This window comes from Schistocerca nitens, chromosome 8 (genome assembly GCF_023898315.1).
Source record: "Schistocerca nitens isolate TAMUIC-IGC-003100 chromosome 8, iqSchNite1.1, whole genome shotgun sequence".
Classification (NCBI taxonomy): Eukaryota; Metazoa; Arthropoda; class Insecta; order Orthoptera; family Acrididae; genus Schistocerca; species Schistocerca nitens.
Window position 1 is genome coordinate 548,691,869 of NC_064621.1, and position 23,464 is coordinate 548,715,332.

The 23,464-nt window shown below is 43.0% G+C and overlaps 1 protein-coding gene across 2 annotated transcripts in view; it reads left to right on the top strand.

Moving 5' to 3' along the window:
- The window catches only part of LOC126198596 (elongator complex protein 1), a 149,015-nt gene that overhangs the window by 3,768 nt on the left and 121,783 nt on the right, over positions 1 to 23,464 (top strand). Inside the window, exons 3-6 of one of the 2 annotated variants that reach the window (XM_049935046.1) lie at positions 2,234 to 2,472; positions 3,916 to 4,436; positions 22,320 to 22,633; positions 22,716 to 22,854. In XM_049935046.1, coding sequence (XP_049791003.1) covers positions 2,234 to 2,472; positions 3,916 to 4,436; positions 22,320 to 22,633; positions 22,716 to 22,854 — 1,213 coding nt within the window. The remainder of the gene's footprint in view (positions 1 to 2,233; positions 2,473 to 3,915; positions 4,437 to 22,319; positions 22,634 to 22,715; positions 22,855 to 23,464) is intronic. The other variant, XM_049935047.1, reaches the window with a different exon arrangement.

The window sequence follows — 23,464 nt, forward strand, 5'->3', positions numbered from 1 at the left end:
ATATTAGTTTAAGATAGGAAAATCATCATGTTGATGCAAATCATGTTTTTAGAATGTAAGAACAATGTATTTTTGGTGGGGACGGCCTTCAGGCAGCGGAAAAGCAGACAGTAGTGGAACATTGTGAGAGCCAAGTGAAGACTAGTACTTTCTGAGTGAAGAGCTCAAGGGAGAGATTCTGGACACTTTTACATGAGTTCAGGAAGGAAGCAGACGTGCCTGTGGTAACGAGTGGTATTCGACTGTGTTGGTGATTGATTCTGGGTAGTGAACAGCTGCTGCCATACGTTATCTTGTGACAGGGCCTATTAACATGCAGTTCTAGTCAGTGCATAGAGTATTTGACTGCGGGATCACAGCTACAGGTTATTAATTACAGCAAATTAACAGCAGGACATGAAAGCAAATGTGCGTGGCTTGACCCTATGACTTCATTGAGCTATTCTTTTTAAACAGAACCGTGTATTGCCCAGGTACCTAAAGCATGAGTAAACACAGGTAAACAGGCTTGTTTGTATGGGATGCTGTTTGGGAGACTCGCTACTCACCAGTAAATGTTAGGTAATGCCGCAGATTGACTGGACCAGACTGTAGCTGGAATTCGGTTGTGGTTCTGTTCTTCTGAATATTGATTGTTGCAACTTGTCATATCTGTTGAACATCCTAAACAGAACATTCTAAATACCAAATCTACAATGTCATCTTGTTGCCAGATTCTGAGAACAACAGAATCGTGCACATTTAAGCACATTATGCTTGTGGTCTGCTTCTAATCTAGTAATGGCTGTCCATCCTAGTATCGCTGGTAAATGATAACTGGATAGAATTGGAGTAGGTTGGCTATGACATCTGTTGTCTTTCACTCTTACAACATAAACTACCCTTTTATACAGCTGTCTGCCATATACATATGACGTGCAGACTGGATTGCACGGGTTTCTGTATTTTTGTTTTTGGGTTCTCCCGCTCCCCTATTGAATTTTGACTATTACCATATTTATTAATTGCTGTTTAAAAACGTATGGAAAGGAACAAATTCAGCGAGTCAGTGCCAGACTACAGATTCACTGGTATCATGTTTGAACCCAGTTAGTACAAAAATATTTTTCTGCCACTTACTGCTTCTTTCATCTCTGGCGGTGATTTGTTAATGTGAGAAATGCAAATTTGCTCCATTGTTAAGAATCCACGTTAAACTGTAGGTCTCATAACATGCTAGGTAAGTCAGTTCAAAGAGCAGAGGAAGGCAAGGGCATACCACCCCATATAAGATCATAATTCGTAAACCATTGCAATGTTTTAAGTGAACCTTCAGGATGATGACAGGGTTACTTATTGGGGGAAAAAAAATTCACTATTTGTACGTGTACCCTAGTTCAAAAAAGGGCCAAGTGAGGGGAACAGTGGTTAGCACAATGGACTCGTATTCAGGAGGACAATGGTTCAAATCCCCTTTTGGCCGTCTGGATTTGAGTTTTCCATAATTTTCCCCAAATCACTTGAGGCAAATGCCCATATTCTTAATCCAAGCTTGTGCTCCATCTAAAATGACATTGTTGATGATTGGACATTAAACACTAATCTCCCTTCTTTCTTCACACAAGGATTTGTCTGAAAGCTACCAAAGTTTTCGGTCTTGTTTGTGAGCCTTCTGACAACTCAAAATGTTTTATTATTCAGTGAGTTGTTACCATTACTTCTTTATATGTATTGTGGATGCAGTAACTTTAGATAGAGCTCACATTTTAAACTGATTAAACATTAAGTATAAGTCCAGCCTCATAGAGTGATTGCAAGAATGTCACAATATTGCAGCAGCAAGCAACTGTTAATAAGTTTTTTGTTCATTACATCAAGTTTTCCCAAATTATCTCCTTTTTGCACTTTTTCCCTAATATCTTGAAACCAGTGTGTATTTGATTACTGTTACCACATTCTTTGTTTTAAGACAATATTTTTGGACCGAAATGGAGAGTAGGGTATAACACTAATGTAAATTATTGGTTTCTTGATCCTCCACTTACTATAAATTTCTAGTTCTTTGTCTATCTGAGGGATAACAGTGATGTAGTCCTCTTTTCATTTAACGAGGTATTATAAACTGTGTCGTAAGAGGTACATAACTTCATAATTTGTGTAACTGGGGTAGATTCCATTCTTTATAATCTATTTTCATGTCAAAAGACCCATAGAAATTTTGTCCAAGTTTGGATGTGTCTTCTGAATGTTGCAGGAAAACATTGAATATACCTGGAAGTATTGTATCCCTTAATAAATTATGTACAAGTTCAGCTGCATTAATTCAACTGTCTGATGGGAAAATGTTAAAATATCTACCATCTGAGAATAGAACGGAACAGTTTGGGAGAGCAATGCCAGAGCCCTGCATTGTGATGCTGACGTGCACTGTTGGTGACACGGAATGCGCTCTGGGACTCGCGAACCGTGGTAATTTGTATGTGACTAGCGAAGGTGAGTGATTCACATACATTGTTAAGATCTGTGTGTTATGTTAGACAGCTGTGTACCCAGGTTATGAGCTAGAGGGAGGGTGTAGTGGTGATGGTGAAGGAGGAGGGGGGTGGTAACTCATTTTAGTTTTATGGAAGTGAGAGTGATGGAGGAAGAAAGCACAATTTATTCCAAAATAAAACTCAAAGTTATTGTGAAACTGTGTTTTATTAATCACCAAATATATGAATGCTATCATTTTATGATAGGTGTTTGCTACCTACAGTGTGCTAACTGAAAAAATGTGGTTTGGGTAAGATTGATTCAGGTTATTTTGCCGTCATTCGAATAATGTTTGGCTGCATGCAGATACCTTCTATTTTCACATTTTTAGTAGGTTTGGGTGTTGCCTGGTAACACAAGGGAAAAACGTTTTGAATTGAAGGACAGCACTACTGGAAGCTGTCAGAACTCAGACTCATTTTATATTTTGAGTTACAAAAAGAAGGGTGGTGAATGGTGAAATAGTTTTGAAATTTCATCACATACAGTTCTGGGTGGACTTGCTACTAATCAGTATGCATTACATGTTCTCTGATTCTTCATATAGGAACTGAACTGATATTTCTTCCTTGGTGGTGGGACTGAATACGAGTTTAGTTTGTGAAGAGCATACTTTTCTCATGAGGGGGGAGGGACACTGCACTAACATAATATTTAAGCGTATTATTAGTAGCAACATACGAAGGACAGTGTGACTGCCATGTCTCACAGACTAAGTGTTAACATCTTGACAATTTTAAGATTTTGTTTTGATGTTCATTGTTTAGCTTCTCCTGTACTCAGTATTTTGCTCTCTTCTTCCTTACCAAAGTATCTCTGTGCTAATTCTTCCTATCACTTTGTTCCTTTCTCAGTAGAGCTCTAGAAGACAGGTTATTTGCAGCCTCAGTAGAGCTCTCTTTTGGTGTACTTTGTGACAAAAACAATTGGATTTAGCTAACTTTAGTGTGACTTAAAGGAGTGTAGTGATTTATGTGCATAATTCTTTCTTTTGCTGTTTTGGAGATCATCTGCGTGTATCACCTTACGACTACTCCAGTGACAGTTAAATTTTTCAACATATACTAAACTTTGCCACGTAAACAATAAACATTTTCTGTACTGCTGATATTTTCTGACTTCTCTCATAGAATTCATAGAGAGAGAATCCCAAATCCTGTCTGAAGTACATACCAGAAGATTTTTTAGGTTGCTGCAACTGACAAAAAGGGGAGGATAAAAATGGATAAATTTCATAATCTCATGATGAGGATATGTATTTATTGGACTAATAGGATCTTCAATTTATGGAGAAAAGAGTCCCTTTATTCCTGATATATTCAAGAGTGCAGTTGTAAATTATGTATCAGCTTGTAAAAGTTTAAATTTATTTACATTTTAAATGGAACTTTTCTTTTTCAGCAGATCGTGATCCAGCACTTGTCTCTAGTGGTATCACATCTGTGTTTGTGTTACCAAAATTTCTTCTAATGGTTACATCACAACATACACTGTGTTGCGTTAAGCTGGAAAATTTTGACTGTTTATTGCGTGCTCAGCATGAAAAGGGTGGCAGACGTGTGGAAAGAGGTTCACGAATTGTGGTGGCTGTTGATACTCGTGTTGTTCTGCAGATGCCACGTGGAAATTTGGAGACAGTTACACCACGAACATTAGTGTTAGATGTTGCAGCTCGGTACTTGAATGCTGCTAACTACAGTTCTGCATTTGAACTGTTTCGTAAGCAGCGAATAAATCTGAATCTTTTGTTTGACCATGATCCAGAGAGATTTTTATCCAACATTGACAATTTTGTGGATCATTTGCACAATCCCTCATGGTTATCATTATTCCTCTCTGAATTGTCCAGTGAGGATGTAGTGCAAACAATGTATGCAGCTTCGTATAGTGGAGGAAGCACAAGAAAGGTGTTTGATGATAAGGTTAGTTTCATTGAAACTAATTGTAAGTTTGCATGCGTATTTTCTTGTTCTGGCATCAGCCAAGAGGAAAATAAATGTCAACCCACATTTGAAAATGCATGTGAGACATTAACAAATGTAACTACTAATTTTTGAATTCACATGGATTGCATTCAACTGTGATATAAGACAAAATAGTGGAGAGACTGGAGTTTCTGTGGCTTTATATCCAAAATATTATTCAGTCAATTTTCCGGGAAATGTAAAGATGTACATCAGTTTCAATGTTATTTATTCATTTTTCATTCATTCATTCATTCATTGATTTCATCAGGTTATGTAACTTCTACTGCAGAACTTCGGACAACAGCAATAAACAAACTACCAGCCATATTTTATTCTTAATGTAGTCATAGCTGTTCATGCTCGCTGTGTTATTGCTCTTAGTCATCAGCATTCCTCTACTTTTTTACATTATTGTTGTTGTGACAGTGCCACGAGATTTAAAAGTGCCGCTACGTCAGTACGCGAACACGGCGATAGAGACGCTCCGCAGCTCGGCTGAGCGCGGGAGCGCCACCTAGCTATGAACGGCGCCGGCCGCATGTCACGGCACGGCAGTTGAGTGACAGATACGGAGTTGGTAGCATGTAACTCGCTATTGTTTCTACGTTTGTATATCCACACAATTTATTAGTGCTTAAAGGTTATAACACTTTTTGGCGACAAGGTCGGATAATTTTTTTCCTGTGTTGTGGACTTGTGTGTTCGTGTCGGGGCAGATATGGAACAGCTTCTGCAAGCGCTCATTGAACAACAAACACAGCTGACAGCTGCTATTCAGGCGTCGTCGACGTCGCTTACTCATCGTCTGTCTTCCTCTTCTCCGCCTCTGTTCCCTCCTTACGACGAGGCCGCTGAAGAGTGGGAGGATTATGAGAAGCGTTTGCGGCAACACTTCTTGGCTTTCGGCGTTGTCGACGCTCCTATGTGTAAGTCGTTATTTCTATCTTGGATTTCCCCACGGATCTATCAGCTGCTATCTCAGTTAGCCCCTCTGCGGGAACCTGCCTCTCTGTCCTTCCAAGAAATGTGTGACTTATTGTCTAACTATTACCAAAAAAACACCCATGTCGTTGCCGCCCGCGTGGCGTTCTACCGGTGTTGTAAGCAGCCCCATCAATCTTACCGGGCTTGGGCGGCAGAACTACACGGTCTGAGTAGGAAATTTCAGTTTGTCACGGACACTCATCATGAGTCTTATGCTGATTCAATGGTTAGGGACGCTATTCTACGGCTTGCTCCTGATAAAGAAGTTCGGCAACGTGCCTTAAAACTGCCAAACCCGTCGTTGTCGGAAGTTCTAAGCATCGCTCAATCTTTTAAAGTGTCTCACGCTGCTGGTGCGCAAATAGACGCATGGTGTGATGTAGGTGCTGTACAGACCACTTTTGACACGGACAATTTGCCTGTTTCGCAGGGGAACGACGATGTGGCGGTGGTTCACTCGTGTCAACAATGTCGCGTTGGGCCGCCACACTCACAGCGAAAACAGCAACCACAGAAGCAGGTTCATTCCGCACTTCCTTCTTGTCCCCGTTGTTTTGTACAGCATGACAGGGCCGCGTGTCCAAAACTTTGGGCCACGTGTAATTCATGTAAGAAAAAAGGCCACATTGCTTCTGTGTGTCAGTCCCCTAAAGTTCCTGTCGACGAGGACGAGGCATCGGACATGGATGTTAACTGTGTGCTTTCTCAAACAAATAAGTTGTTTGTTACTGTTCGTGTTCTGGATAAAGACATTCGCATGCAAGTGGACACTGGCTCTGCAGTAACTCTCATTAATTCTCGCACGTATTTGGAGTTGGGCTCCCCTCTCTTGTCTCCAGTTGCGCGAAATCTGTGAACTTGTAATAAGCAGACAATTCCTATCGTTAGCCAGTTTGATGCTTCCACTGCCTACAAGTCTGTTGTTAGGCCCCTCACGTTTTATGTGGTGGATCATGTGGGCACTGAAAACCTGTTCGGTTATGATGCTTTCCAGTTGTTCGGGTTCTCCACTGATGATGTGCACCTCATATCTGAGGATATTCCGTATCAACAGCTGGATGGATTGTGTTCTGAATTCTCGTCCGTGTTCTCTGCTGGTCTGGGTCGTGCCAAGGATTTTGAAGCCCACATTACTCTTAAACCTACAGCTCGCCCTAAGCTTTTCCGGGCACGCCCTATTCCAATGGTGTTGTGTGCGCCTGTCAAGGCTGAGATAGACAGGTTAACAGCTTCAGGGATTCTTCTTCCTGTTACCTCCAGTGAATGGGCATCGCCAATCGTGGTGGTTTCTAAACCAAACGGGAGTCTGCGATTGTGAGGTGATTTTAAAGCCACTGTCAACGCTCAGAGCCTCATTGACACTTATCCTCTTCCCCGTCCTGAGGAGTCATTTACCAAGTTCGCTGGGGGCCAGTTCTTTTCCAAACTTGACTTATCGGAGGCGTACCATCAGTTGCCGTTGGATGCGTCTTCCAAGGAATTTCTCGTCATCAACACTCCTTGTGGGTTATATCAGTACCAGTGGTTACCATTTGGCGTCGCTAGCGCGCCGGCCATTTTTCAGCGGTTTTTGGAACAGCTCACGGCTTCTGTTCCGGCTGCATCAACTACCTGGATGACATTGTTGTCACGGGGGCCTCCACTGAGGAGCTCCTTCGCAATTTGCGTTCACTGTTTCGGGTTCTGCATTCGGCTGGGTTGAAGATCAATCTGTACAAGTCACAGTTCTTCCAACCCTCCATTGTGTATCTTGGTTTCCACTTGTCCCGTGAGGGTATACGTCCTCTACGTCAGCACATTGCTGCCTTTACCGCTCTACCCCGGCCGTCTACGGTCAAAGAACTTCAGGCGTTTCTAGGCAAGATTGCTTATTATCACAAATTCATTCCATCTGCGGCGGCGGTGGCTCATCCTCTGCATCAGCTGTTATGCAAAAACGTTCCTTTCTGTTGGTCCGACGAGTGTGAGCAGGCTTTTGTCCACCTGAAGGCGCATTTGCAGTCGGCGCCTTGTCTTGCCACATTCTGTCCGGGTCAGCACTTGGTTCTGGTGACTGTCGCGTCACAGTATGGCCTAGGGGCTGTTCTCGCCCATCGGTATGAGGATGGGTCAGAACGACTTATCGCCTATGCTTCCAAGACCCTCAACGACGCCCAACGGCGTTACTCTCAAATCGAAAAGGAGGCGCTCACTATCATTTATGCTCTAAAAAAGCTCAGCGTTTTTTTGTGTGGTTCTAAGTTTCACCTCATCACCGACCACAAGCCGCTGGTCTCTCTGTTCAGCCCCTCAGCGTCGCTTCCGGATAAGGCAGCTCACCACCTGCAACGTTGGGCCTTATACTTGTCTCGTTTTCACTATGAGATTCACTATCACCCCATAGCCCAGCACACCAACGCTGACGCATTGTCGCGTTTGCCGATTGGCCCCGACCCGGTTTTCGATCGAGATGAACTACTCTGTTTCCACATTGATGAGGAAGAACGTCATGCGGTTAAGGGTTTTCCACTTACAGGTTCGCAGGTCGCGTCGGCTACTGCGCGGGACCCGGTCCTGCGTCAGGTGATCGGTTTTGTTCAACGGGGTTGGCCGGAGAGGACCAAGGGCCGGGCCTCGGATCCCCTTCGCAACTACCATGCCTTGCGCCTTTGTCTGTCTGTTCGTGAGGGTGTTGTTCTTCTGGTCACGGATGGCGCATCTCCACGGGTCGTGGTGCCAGCCTCTCTTCGTAAAGATGTTCTCAAACTATTGCATGAAGGCCATTGGGGGATTTCTCTGACTTAAGTCCCTGGCCCGCAGGCACGTTTATTGGCCCGGTATTGATTCGGACATCGCCCACATGGTCGCTGCGTGTGGTCAGTGTGCTCAACAACTGGCTACACCCCGTACAATGCCCTCTCCGTGGCCTGATCCAGTGCAGTCATGGGAACGGGTGCATGCTGACTTTGCCGGCCCCTTCCTCGGCACTTATTGGCTACTGTTGATTGACGCCTTCTCGAAGTTTCTGTTTGTTGTTCGATGTCCGTCTCCCACCACTGCGGCAACAACGCTGGCTTTGTCCAAAATCTTTGCGCTAGAAGGTCTTCCATCCACGATTGTCACGGACAATGGCCCTCAGTTCTCTTCGCAGGCCTTCCGTGATTTTTGTACTGGACAAGGGATTCATCATGTTACAGCACCACCCTTCCATCCGCAGTCGAATGGGGGGTCGAGCGCCTTGTCCGCACTTTCAAAAGCCAGATGAAAAAATTCCTTAGTGATTTTTCCACAGATGACGCTCTGTTGCAATTTGAGTTCTTATCGCTTCATGCCTCTGGGTAATCGCAGCCCTGCTGAACTCTTGCATGGCCGCCAACCGCGCACTCTACTGCACCTGCTTCACCCTGTCAGGCCTTGTACTGTGTCCCCTAGTGTGGGAAAATACTCGGTGGGCGCCGACGTGTGGGCACGAGGGTATGGATCTTGCCCTAAATGGATTCCAGGGGTGGTCCAGGCTCTTCGCGGCCGCCGGCTTTGTGAAATACGTACGGACGACGGCATGGTTGTTCGCCATTACGACCAGATGCGCCCACGAGTGGTGGCCACGCCGGTGCCACCGCCCCTTCTTTCGCCTCCACCTGCCCGAGAAGCCAGTCCTGTCGCTGCTGCCGATCTTCCGTGCGTGTTGCTGCAGCCGACGTCGCTACCGCTTCCGAGTACGCCGGAACCGGCCCCAGTCGCGACGCTGCCTTCTCCGGGACCCATCTCGCTAGAGCACACCCCCAGGTCCATGACACCTATGGATGCTGCTCCGGAGTTTTCACCCATCATCTCGTCCAGGAGGCACGTTCCACGCACAAGCCTCCGTCCTGGACATTTTCGGCCATACTCTCGTGTTTCTCCACGGGATCTTCTCGGGGCCTCCCGAGAGGCCACGGATGTCTCCGCACTGTCCGTGTCTCCAAGGAAGTGAGTGTTTTTTTTTTTTTTCAAGGGGGGAAAAGTGTTGTGACAGTGCCACGAGATTTAAAAGTGCCGCTACGTCAGTACGCGAACACGGCGATAGAGGCGCTCCGCAGCTCGGCTGAGCGCGGGAGCGCCACATAGCTATGAACGGCGCCGGCCGCATGTCGCAGCACGGCGGTTGAGTGACAGATACGGAGTTGGTATCATGTAGCTCGCTATTGTTTCTACGTTTGTATATCCACACAATTTATTAGTGCTTAAAGGTTATAACAGTTGTGTAGTTGAAATACAATCACACATTTTGCCTCATGTAAAACTTGTTAATTGAACCATCCCACCTGTGTAAATTCAAACGATCACAGAAGAAAGTGGAATGTTTTCAGAAAGTGTAGTTTGCCACCAGTGAGTAATCATAGTGCTTTATGGTGTGTTATTCAACATAGATAAATGCAGTGACCTTTAAGGGAGTTAAGAAATATAACAACTTTTTATTATCTGTTCAATGTATTTGACTGAGTAATCAGCATCTTGGCCAGTATGTTGTAGCATTAGGGTCAGTAGGTGACCTATTAACAAGATAATTTCTTACCAGCTGTAATAGCAGTAGTGACAGATTTTCCAGGAAGTGTATTCCATAGGTGAATCTTGACAACACTGAGAGCTGCTATAATTCAATGTAGGTAGCCAACAGCAATTGTTGTTTTTATAGGGAATCATACCACTTACATTTGGCTGTCAACTGTGTAGAAGTGATGATGGACATTATAAACGTAACTGGAATCAAAATGACTATTGTGCGATTTGGTCTGGAGTCATTTTTTTTAATGTGCAGGGGATAACTTGAAGAGCCAGACTGAGGTCTATGGAGAAAGAATAATAAATGTATCAGTGGTTTGTAGGGTGAGTGTGCGCATTCCTGATGAAGAATGGAGCAGACAACTATTAAAAACAACTCAGCTAGTAGAAATACTTGATTTAGTGATTAGATAGAACAAGTGTGTTATAATGGAAATACTAGTGTTTCGTTTTATAAAATCATGGCTATCATACTGAAGTGAAGAAATATTTACGTTCAGTGATGGGCATTAATGAAGAGAACACAAACTGAAATGCTGATTTGATGTGGTGGCCTTTCTGACATAGAGTAGTGATGACTTCCTGAGTTATGTAGTAACTAGTGAAGGGATATGGGGGCACTAATCATCTTCATGAAGAATTACTCTGGAGCAACACTTTGTTGCATGGAGGATAGTGTCTACAGGATTCTGGTACAGGCAAAGATTCTTGTTAGTGAAGTTTATTCCCCAAGGTATCACTACCAGCACAAATTAGCAGTTTGACACCTTGCATTAACCGTGTTAGTGAATCCACTTTAAATATGGGGTCTGATATGATGGGTTTCATTTGCTGGGGGCAATTTCCTCATCATCTCTATTTCCACTCCAGGGGGCTTACCGCTCTTTGGTGGATTCATGCTATGCTACCACAGGCCCCCAGCCTTTGCAGCATCTTTTCTCTTCTGTGCTGCATGTCTATCGTCTTGCTGTTCTTTTTCTCCTCCTGTGGGGTCCATGTCTGGGATGTTTTTGGGAATGTGTTCTGCATTTTCAGTAGCTGACATCAGAACAGTCCCTCCACTGTTTTTCATTCCTTTTTCCTTTCATCATTCCCCCTCTCCTGTCCTTACTCTGCTTTGGCATTTTAGGTTCCTCTTTCTTTTCCTTCCTCCCTGTGTGCTCCTGAAGGCTGGACCACATGTCTGAGAGTGTAACAGGTGATTGGATAATGCATAATTCCCAGCCCCGGGTTGACAGGTAGGGTTTGCACATACCCCTGGTACAGGCCAGGCCCAGGGAGTGATGATTTCCTGAGCTGCTAGTTTCTCAAATTGCAAATTGGTCCCTCTGTCAGGTGTTCGGGAGGTGTGAATAATCACTTAAGGCGGTTTCATCTCCCTCTGAGAGGGGGGGGGGGGCAGTTGGAAGGAGCGTCCCTGCAAGCCGAGACGCTGGCAGTCATGGGGGATTTTCTTGCAATGAGCCAATCATCATCTTCAGAGTCAATGTCTACTAAATGTAAATGGAATGAAGCTCATGCTTCAGAGATCCTCCCAGCTGCACCACGGTTCCTTGTGGTTTCACATACTGAATATGGTGAGTCCTTTGCTATGGTAAATCTGTTTATTATTCAGAAAGATGTTGATGCAATTGCTGGCCCTGTGAAATCCTGCTCTCGTTTGTGCACTGTCACTTTGCTTTTGGAGACTTCTTCTGATTCTCAAGCACAACTGCTTGCACCTTTGCTCTTCCATGGCTATCCTGTTTATGTTGAGGCCCATCAAATGCTGACCTATTCCTGTGGTGTTATCTACATTAGGCTGCTAGATGGTCTGACAGAGGCAGAAATCCAGACATACCTCTCTGCTCAGGGTGTCATTGCAGTCCATAGAGTGATGAAAAAGATGGATGCATCGTTAGTGCCCACACACACTCTTTTCCTCACATTTGATAGAGTGATGCTTCTATCAAAGATCAAAGCAGACTGCAAAGTTATCTCAGTTCGGCCGTACATTCTGAACCCGATGGTCTGCTACCAGTTTCATTGTTACAGCCACACACTAATCTCCTGGTGACACTTGGCCAGATGTGTAACCTGTGGTAGGGATGCTCATGAGGATGAGTGTCTTCCTCCTTCTCCCTATTGTATCAATTGCAATGGCGACCATGTAGCCTCCTCCCAAGATTGTCCTGTGTATCTTGATTTGTGGGCCATCCCGGTTGAAGGAAAAAGTGCCTTACTCGGCCCCTCTCAAGCTGTTGGCTAGTCAGAAACCCTGTGTTCTACCATTTTTCTCTTACAGTACTGTTCTTGCTACATCTCACTCCACGAACAACATGGCCATGCAGACATATGGCCTCAAATTCAGCACTGTGGTTGTGAAATCACCCAGTGTCACAGTAGCATCCCTCCAGCTGTGCACAAGCCACCAAATTTTCGCCTCAAGCGGTGGAGTCACCTGCTACACAACTGGCAGACCAGAAAGGACAGAAGAAATATTCTTCCGAAGACTCCTTATATCCCTGCCGCCAACAAACATCCGAGTCTTCCTATGCCAACCAGAAAGGGTTCAAGAAATCAAACAAGAGCAGACAGTCTTTTCCTTTGCCAACTGGGAGATCCTCTTTGATGGTGTCGCCACATGATATCCGCACCCGGTCGACCTCTGTGTCGCCGGTGTGCACCGCCAACTATTTTTCTGCCCTGGACTCCACAGACTGACAGAGGGAGACTGCTGATGCCTCTGTAGATCTTATGGAGCAGTGTGCTCCAGCCCAGAAACGAAATTGCGTCCTCATGACTGCTTTGAGCTCTTGCATGTCTTTGGAGTCCGCTTTGATCCCCCCCCCCCCTTCCCCAAGGACTGCATTCCATCTCATGGGGGAGTCATGCTGCTCTTCCAGGATGACGTTCATAGTCAAGCTATCTCCCTGACTACCTTTGTACCGTTTACATCCCTTGTAGCAGTCCCACTGGGTTTTAATTATTCTAGATCTACATCTGCATTTGTACTCTGCAAGCCCCCCAACGGTGTGTGGCGGAGGGAACTTTACATGCTACTGTCATTATCTCCATTTCCTGTTTCAGTCGCGTATGGTTCGCGGGAAGAATGACTGCCGGAAAGCCTCTGTGCGCACTCAAATCTCTCTACTTTTACATTCGTGAGCTCTTCGGGAGGTATAAGTAGGAGGAAGCAATATATTCTATACCTCAACCAGAAACGCACCCTCTCGAAACCTGGACAGCAAGCTACACTGCGATGCAGAGTGCCTCTCTTGCAGAGTCTGCCACTTGAGTTTGCTAAACATCTCCGTAACGCTATCAAGCTTACCAAATAACCCTGTGATGAAAAGCTCCGCTCTTCTTTGGATCTTCTCTACCTCCTCTGTCAACCCGACCTGGTACGGATCCCACACTGATGAGCAATACTCAAGTATAGTTCGAACGAGTGTTTTGTAAGCCACCTCCTTTGTTGATGGACTACATTTTCTAAGGACTCTCCCAGTGAATCTCAACCTGGCACCCGCCTTACCAACAATTAATTTTATATCATCATTCCACTTCAAATTGTTCCGTACGCATACTCCCAGATATTTTACAGAAGTAACTGCTACCAGTGTTTGTTCCACTATCATATAATCATACAATAATGGATCCTTCTTTCTATGTATTCACAATACATTACATTTGTCTATGTTAAGGGTCAGTTGTCACTCCCTGCACCAAGTGCCTATCCGCTGCAGATCTTCCTGCATTTCGCTGCAATTTTCTAATGCTGCAACTTCTCTGTATACTACAGCATCATCCGCGAAAAGCTGCATGGAACTTCCGACACTATCTACTAGGTCATTTATATATATTGTGAAAAGCAATGGTCCCATAACACTCCCCTGTGGCACGCCAGAGGTTACTTTAACGTCTGTAGATGTCTCTCCATTGAGAACAACATGCTGTGTTCTGTTTGCTAAAAACTCTTCCATCCAGCCACACAGCTGGTCTGATATTCCGTAAGCTCTTACTTTATCAGGCGACAGTGTGGAACTGTATCGAACGCCTTCTAGAAGTCAAGGAAAATGGCTTCTTCCTGGGAGCCTGTATCTAATATTTTCTGGGTCTCGTGAACAAATAAAGCGAGTTGGGTGTCACACGATTGCCTGTTTCCGGAATCCATGTTTATTCCTACAGAGTAGATTCTGGGTTTCCAGAAATGACATGATATGCGAGCAAAAAACATGTTCTAAAATTCTACAACAGATCGATGTCAGAGATATAGGCCTATAGTTTTGCGCATCTGCTCGACGACCCTTCTTGAGGACTGGGACTACCTGTGCTCTTTACCAGTCATTTGGAACCTTCCGTTCCTCTAGAGACTTGCGGTACACAGCTGTTAGAAGAGGGGCAAGTTTTTTCGCGTACTCTGTGTAGAGTTTATTTGGTATCCTGTCATGTCTAGTGGACTTTCCTCTGTTGAGTGATTTCAGTTGCTTTTCTATTCCTTGGACACTTATTTCGATGTCAGCCATTTTTTCGTCCGTGCGATGACTTAGAGGAGGAACTGCAGTGCGGTCTTCCTCTGTGAAACAGCTTTGGAAAAAGGTGTTCAGTATTTCAGATTTACGCGTGTCATCCTCTGTTTCAATTCCATCATCATCCCAGAGTGTCTGGATATGCTGTTTCGATCCACTTACTGATTTAACGTAAGACCAGAACTTCCTAGGATTTTCTGTCAAGATGGTACATAGAATTTTACTTTCGAATTCACTGAACGCTAGCCCTCCTTACGCTAACTTGGACATCATTTAGCTTCTGTTTGTCTGAGAGGTTTTGGCTGCGTTTAAACTTGCGGTGAAGCTCTCTTTGCTTTCACAGTAGTTTCCTAATTTTGTTGTTGAACCATGGTGGGTTTTTCCCGTCCCTCACAGTTTTACTCAGCACATACCTGTCTAAAATGCATTTCACAATTGCCTTGAACTTTTTCCATAAACACTAAACATTGTCAGTGTCGGAACAGAAATTTTCATTTTGATCTGTTAGGTAGTCTGAAATCTGCCTCCCATTACTCTTGCTAAACAGATAAACCTTCCTCCCTTTTTTTTATAATCCTATTTACTTCCATATTCAGGGATGCTGCAACGGCCTTATGATCACTGATACCCTGTTCTGTGCTTACAGAGTAAAAAGGTTTGGGTCTGTTTGTTATTAGTAGGTCCAAGATGTTATCTCCAACGAGTCGGTTCTCTGTTTAATTGCTCTTGCTCGAGGTAATTTTTGGATAGTGCACTCAGTATAATGTCATTTGATGCTCTGTCCCTACCACCCGTCCTAAACATCTGTGTGTCCCAGTCATCTGGTAAACTGAAATCTCCACCTAAGACTATAACATGTTGAGGAAATTATTTCGTTTGATGTCCTTGGTGTTGACGTACTGCATTGTTACACTGACTGAAAAATGGGGTTTGTGGATTTCGACACTGACTACTTTGAATGATGTAGCCGCAGATGCACAGTTACATTTTACATTACTCTAATTTCACTTTGCACAACCCACAATATTACACAGTTATATGGTCAGTGCACTATTATGTAAGCTTTGATAAGCCTCATTAATAGTTAGTAGGTGAAACTCCACATACTGCTATAATAGTTTACGGTTGAATATCTACAAGCAGTAAAACCTAACCACAAAGTTCAGAGTTCTTGAAGAATAATCAGGTATATCTGAAGCAGACAGTGTCACTGTTTTTGCATACGGCCTAATTGTTTAACACTTGTTCCACAGTTATTTTGAAGCATTATTGTTGTTCTAACCAGCACAGGTTACTTGTCTGAAACTCCACCATGGACTGACTGTCTCGTGACAAAAAATCGGGCCATTATATATCATTATAATAATCAGTACTGAAACTACACTTTGATACAATTAAAACTTAACTCATTAAATTAACTGGATACATGGTTCTTTTTAGCAGTTTCTTCTATGACGAGGGTTATGCCACGTTGTTGTTGTGGTCTTCAGTCCTGAGACTGGTTTGATGCAGCTCTCCATGCTACTCTATCCTGTGCAAGCTTCTTCATCTCCCAGTACCTACTGCAACCTACATCCTTCTGAATCTGCTTAGTGTATTGATCTCTTGGTCTCCCTCTACGATTTTTACCCTCCACGCTGCCCTCCAATGCTAAATTTGTGATCCCTTGATGCCTCAAAACATGTCCTACCAACCGATCCCTTCTTCTAGTCAAGTTGTGCCACAAACTTCTCTTCTCCCCAATCCTATTCAATACCTCCTCATTAGTTACGTGATCTACCCACCTTATCTTCAGCATTCTTCTGTAGCACCACATTTCGAAAGCTTCTATTCTCTTCTTGTCCAAACTGGTTATCGTCCATGTTTCACTTCCATACATGGCTACACTCCATACAAATACTTTCAGAAACGACTTCCTGACACTTAAATCTATACTCGATGTTAACAAATTTCTCTTCTTCAGAAACGATTTCCTTGCCATTGCCAGTCTACATTTTATATCCTCTCTACTTCGACCATCATCAGTTATTTTACTCCCTAAATAGCAAAACTCCTTTACTACTTTAAGTGTCTCATTTCCTAATCTAATCCCCTCAGCATCACCCGATTTAATTTGACAACATTCCATTATACTCGTTTTGCTTTTGTTGATGTTCATCTTATATCCTCCTTTCAAGACACTGTCCATTCCGTTCAACTGCTCTTCCAAGTCCTTTGCTGTCTCTGACAAAATTACAATGTCATCGGCGAACCTCAAAGTTTTTACTTCTTCTCCATGAATTTTAATACCTACTCCGAATTTTTCTTTTGTTTCCTTTACTGCTTGCTCAATATACAGATTGAATAACATCGGGGAGAGGCTACAACCCTGTCTCACTCCTTTCCCAACCACTGCTTCCCTTTCATGCCCCTCGACTCTTATAACTGCCATCTGGTTTCTGTACAAATTGTAAATAGCCTTTCGCTCCCTGTATTTTACCCCTGCCACCTTCAGAATTTGAAAGAGAGTATTCCAGTTAACGTTGTCAAAAGCTTTCTCTAAGTCTACAAATTCTAGAAACGTAGGTTTGCCTTTTCTTAATCTTTCTTCTAAGATAAGTCGTAAGGTTAGTATTGCCTAACGTGTTCCATCATTTCTACGGAATCCAAACTGATCTTCCCCGAGGTCAGCTTCTACCAGTTTTTCCACTCGTATGTAAAGAATTCGCGTTAGTATTTTGCAGCTGTGACTTATTAAACTGATAGTTCGGTAATTTTCACATCTGTCAACACCTGCTTTCTTTGGTATTGGAATTATTATATTCTTCTTGAAGTCTGTGGGTATTTTGCCTGTCTCATACATCTTGCTCACCAGATGGTAGAGTTTTGTCATGACTGGCTCTCCCAAGGCCATCAGTAGTTCTAATGGAATGTTGTCTACTCCCGGGGCCTTGTTTCGACTCAGGTCTTTCAGTGCTCTGTCGAACTCTTCACGCAGTATCTTATCTCCCATTTCATCTTCATCTACATCCTCTTCCATTTCCATAATACTGTCCTCAAGTACATCGCCCTTGTATAAACCCTTCCACCTTTCTGCCTTCCCTTCTTTGCTTAGAACTGGGTTGCCATCTGAGCTCTTGATATTCATACAAGTGGTTCTCTTCTCTCCAAAGGTCTCTTTAATTTTCCTGTAGGCAGTATCTGACTGACCCCCAGTGAGACAAGCCTCTACATCCTTACATTTGTCCTCTAGCCATCCCTGCTTAGCCATTTTGCACTTTCTGTCGATCTCATTTTTGAGACGTTTGTATTCCCTTTTGCCTGCTTCATTTACTGCATTTTTATATTTTCTCCTTTCATCAATTAAATTCAATATTTCTTCTGTTACCCAAGGATTTCTATTAGCCCTCGTCTTTTTACCTACTTGATCCTCTGCTGCCTTCACTACTTCATCCCTCAGAGCTACCCATTCTTCTTCTACTGTATTTCTTTCCCCCATTCCTGTCAATTGTTCCCTTATGCTCTCCCTGAAACTCTCTACAACCTCTGGTTCTTTCAGTTTATCCAGGTCCCATCTCCTTAAATTCCCACCTTTTTGCAGTTTCTTCAGTTTCAATCTGCAGTTCATAACCAATAGATTGTGGTCAGAATCCACATCTGCCCCTGGAAATGTCTTACAATTTAAAACCTGGTTCCTAAATCTCTGTCTTACCATTATATAATGTATCTGATACCTATTAGTATCTCCAAGATTCTTCCAGGTATACAACCTTCTTTTATGATTCTTGAACCAAGTGTTAGCTATGATTAAGTTATGCTCTGTGCAAAATTCTACAAGGCGGCTTCCTCTTTCATTTCTTCCCCCCAATCCATATTCACCTACTATGTTTCCTTCTCTCCCTTTTCCTACTGACGAATTCCAGTCTCCCATGACTATTAAATTTTCGTCTCCCTTTACTACCTGAATAATTTCTTTTATCTCGTCATACATTTCATCAATTTCTTCATCATCTGCAGAGCTAGTTGGCATATAAACTTGTACTACTGTAGTAGGCATGGGCTTTGTGTCTATCTTGGCCACAATAATGCGTTCACTATGCTGTTTGTAGTAGCTAACCCGCACTCCTATTTTTTTATTCATTATTAAACCTACTCCTGCATTACCCCTATTTGATTTTGTATTTATAACCCTGTAATCACCTGACCAAAAGTCTTGTTCCTCCCGCCACCGAACTTCACTAATTCCCACTATATCTAACTTTAACCTATCCATTTCCCTTTTTAAATTTTCTAACCTACCTGCCCGATTAAGGGATCTGACATTCCATGCTCCGATCCGTAGAATGCCAGTTTTCTTTCTCCTGATAACGACGTCCTCTTGAGTAGTCCCCGCCCGGAGATCCGAATGGGGGACTATTTTACCTCCGGAATATTTTACCCAAGAGGACGCCATCATCATTTAATCATACAGTAAAGCTGCCACATTATTTGTTTAAACCATGAAATTAACAAATATAGTTATTGCAAACAATACTTTTCACAAAATTGTTGATTACTTTGGAATTAATGAAGGGCTGGTTTTGCTAACATGTTTTTGAATACAGCTAAATAGATACTTTGATTACTAGTACTTAGTCTTCCAAATGTTTATGATTATTACAGAATTTATACTTGTTTATATGTCAACAATAGAATTTATGTTATGAAACAATCACTGATTTTGCCCTATAACAAAAGATACTAACTTGGAATAGTCAAAATAAAGTAGAAAATCAATTACATACCTAAAACTAAACACAAAATTATGTCTGGTGTATATTCCTTAAAACTAAGGGCCAATGAAAATGCAGATTCTATTCATGTGTGCTAATGGTAAATAGTTAAAAGTAACAAGACTAATTTAAGGAGGCAGATGGAAAAACAAGAGGGAAATAAAAATTATCCCAGCTTGCTTCGTCACACCCTCTGTCATTTGGTGTCACCTGGTCAGACTTCCTCATCTTATTGGGAAACTCCCTCACCCCTTTCTGCTGTTTGATGACTTCAATGTGCACCATCCCCTATGGCCTCTCCCACAACCTCTCAGGGAGGTGCCCTCTTGGCTGACCTTCTCAGTGAACTTAACCTCATCTGCTTTAACACAGGAGCACCCACTTTGTTTTCAGATTCCATACACACACACACAGTGCCGACGGCCAGGTAGAATATCTTACAAACTTTATCCTTAATGCTACAGAACGTTTCATTCCTCACACTTTGTTCACCATGCCATGTTCCAGTCCCTTGGTGGACTGAGGCATGCTGCAAGGCAATTCACATGCGGAGATCTGCTCTCCACGTTTTTAACAATCATCCTAAAATGGCATTCATTATCAACATTTGCACGCACAGTGTTACTGTGTTCTTTGGAATAGCAAAAAAGCTAGCGGGATTTCGTTTACTAGTTCTGTAACAGTTGCACTCCCTCTTCTGTTGTGTGAGCCAGTCTCCGCTGGCTCTCTGGGACCAAGGTCCATCCCCCAATTTCCAGCCTGACCATAGCATATGATGTCATAATGGACCCTATTGCTGTCTCCAACACCTTGGGTCACTATTTTGCAGAGATTTTGAGCTTAATCCACTATCGCCCTTCTCTTCTCAGAATCATGAGTGCTACAATGCCTCCTTTACTATGAGGGAACTTGACCATGCTCTTATTTCATCCCAATCCTCTGCCCCAGGGCCAGATAGTGTTCATTTTCAAATGTTGCAGGACCTTTCTCTTGGGGGCAAGCAGTTTCTCCTTCATACGCATAATCGCATCTGGGCAGAGCGCGTATTCCCCAGATGCTGGCATGAAGCCACATTTATACTCACACCTAAGCCTGGTAAGGACAAACACCTTCCTTCTAGTTACTTGCCCCATTTCTCTGTGTTTGCAAGGGGATGGAATGCATGGCCGGCTAATATGGTAGCTCAAATTTTGCAGTCTACTAAGCACTGCTCAATGTTGATTTTGTGCACGCTGTTGTGCAGTTGACCATCTCATCACTTTGTTGACCCACGTAATGAATGATTTTTTTTATTTAGAGAAAGCCTACAAAACTTGCTGGAGGACTGGTATTCTCCATACTCTGTGTGTGGGACTTTTGTGGCCTCATGTCCCATTTCCTCCAGGAATCTTTAAAAGACAGTGTTTTCAAGACACATGTGGGTTCTGGCTTGTTGGACACCTTTGTCTAGGAAAATGATGTGCCTCAGGATTCCACCCTGAGTGTTGTCCTCTTTGCTATTGCCATGAACCCTATTTTGGCCTGTCTCCCGCTGGGCATCTCCAACTCCCTTTTTGTTGATGATTTTGTCATCTATTGCAGGTCTCCATGGACTTGTCTTCTTGAGTGGCATCTTCAGCATTGTCTCGACCATCTTTACTCATGGAGCATCAGCAGTGGCTTTTGCTTTTCCACTGACAAAACTCTTTGTATGAATTTCTGGTGCAGTTGGTTTCTTCCACTCTCTTTACATCTTGGGCCTGTTGCTCTCCCGTTTGTTGAAACTACGAAATTCCTGGAGTTCATGCTTGATAGGAAAGTTTGTTGGTCCTCCATGTGTCTTACCTGGCCGTCCGCTGTACGCGGTCCCCCGATGTCCTACGTATCCTCAGCTGCACTATGTGGATTTCCTGCCTGCTGTTCTGCAGTTGACCATCTCATCCCTTTGTCAACCATTTCATTAACAGTTTTCTGTGGAAACATAAAACTGTGAGCATGTTTTTGATTTGGACAAAGCCTATGACACGTGTTGGAGAAATGGTATCCTCCATACTCTCTACATGTGGGGAGCAGATCGGACCACCCTCCTCCATTTGTACTGGTCTCACTAGACTGTGTGTTTTGTTTATGCATCTGCATGTCCATTCCTCTTATGCTGTCTCAATACTACCCACCATCATGACATCTGTTTGGCTGCTGGCACCTTTTACACTAGCCCGGTTGAGAGTCTGTATGCAGAAGCTGCTGAACTACCACTATCATACTGCCAAGATTTTCTCCTCCGGCAGATATGCATGCTGTTTGTCTGCCATGCCCACCCACCCATCCTGTGCCTCCTCCTTTGATGACTCCTTTGATCTCCAGTTTAGAACGCGTCCTTCTTCTCTGTTACCTCCTGGATTTTGGTTTTGCCTCTTGCTCTGGCAGCTTAACTTCACATTGCCTGCCACTTTCCTGATGGATATGAACCCTTCACCACCTTGGCTTTGTGCGGTGGTGCATGTTCACCATGGCCTTCATTCGCTTCCTAAGGACCTACTCCAGCCTCGCCCTATCTTCGTAAGTTTATCGGCCTTCCCAAAGAACTTCACAGTAGTGCTGTTGTGTACACTGATGGCTCTTGGACTGACCATGGTGTCAGGTGTGCCTTCGTCACCGACATGTACGTTTTTCGTCATTGGCTTCCGGAATGCCGCTCAGTATTTACAGCAGAAATCTTTGTCCTGTATCAGTCTGGCTTTTCAATTTGGTCATCTGCTCAGATTCTCAGTGCCCTTCAGAGCCTCTGTTTGCTGCACACCGTCCGTTCCTTAGTTTGCCTGTTGCATTAAGATGGCAGTGTCTCAATTCTACTAGTATGGGCATCTGACTTAAATTATGTGTACATTAATTGAGAATATAAGTAGACAAGAGTATTGTGTGAGTTGGCTGTATTAATTTCCACAGATACAATGTGATGACAGCGATAGTGTATAACTCACTGCTTAAGATGAATAGCTTTCATTTGTGTGTTCATGCCTTTATGCAAGGTAATGAGAAATGAATTTATTCTTGTTAATGCCTCACAATGGTCTCTCTTTTTTCTTCCTCTCAAGGTTAATCTGGTTTGTAACAAGATACGTGAGGCTATCCAGAAGCGTGATGATGCTTCACTTTATCTTTTCCCTGTCCTGACAAGTTATGTGCGTAAAAACACTAAAGATGATCTGGCGTGTGCACTGAAAGACGCTAAGGCTTCTAAGCACATATCTGTTGATGAAGCTCTTAAATATTTGTTTTATATGGTCGATGTAAATGAGATGTACAACATTGCACTTGGTCTTTACGACTTTGACCTAGTGACATTAGTTGCATCAAAGTCAACAAAAGACCCTAAGGAATACCTCCCATTCCTGAATGAGTTACGCAGGTATGGCATGACAATATACTATATTGAGTTCTATGTTATTGCCATTTTATGCCATGCTGAAAGGTTATACTTTTTTTTACAGATTGGAACCGAATTACCAAAAGTATACCATTGACAAATATTTAAAACGGTACAAATCAGCACTATCTCATATTTCAAAATGTCCAGAGCATTTTGATGAGTGCTTAGAACTAATAAAGACACACAAAATGTATTCTGAGGTAAGCAGAAATTCTCATTTGATATATTTGACTGATGTACTCACAGAGCCCTTTTATGACATTCGTTTTTTATTTTTGACCTGCACACAGTGTTCATAATGCTTGTTTTTTTCTCCTTTTATTTAGATGCCACTGCATGAAAATAGATTTATGTCTCATTTAGAATGTTTGACGGTGCAGTTAAATTTCACATGATCTTCCCTTATTTTTGCAAATGCTGTGACTGTAAATACTTTCATAACTACAGTGTATGTAACTAATATCATGGCAAAGCACACCAGGGTGTTCTTAGTGTGAGAAAAACAACCAATATACCATATTTCAAACAATTGAACATGTTATGAACACCCCTCAATCGTTTTATTTTTCATAACTACAAACTTGTGATTGTACAATATGTGCAGATATTTTTCAGCATTTTCATTTCTTGAAGTATTTTAGATTATTATTACACACTCACAAAGTTTTTAATCCTAAACATCACAATGCAATTGCTTTAGTGTAAAATTAATTAGTTCCAGAGGTGTCACAATTTAAAGATTACACGAGTTCATCTCTGTGCAGGAATCTTGAAGTCAGAATTTAATCTTCAGAAACAACTAGCTAACCA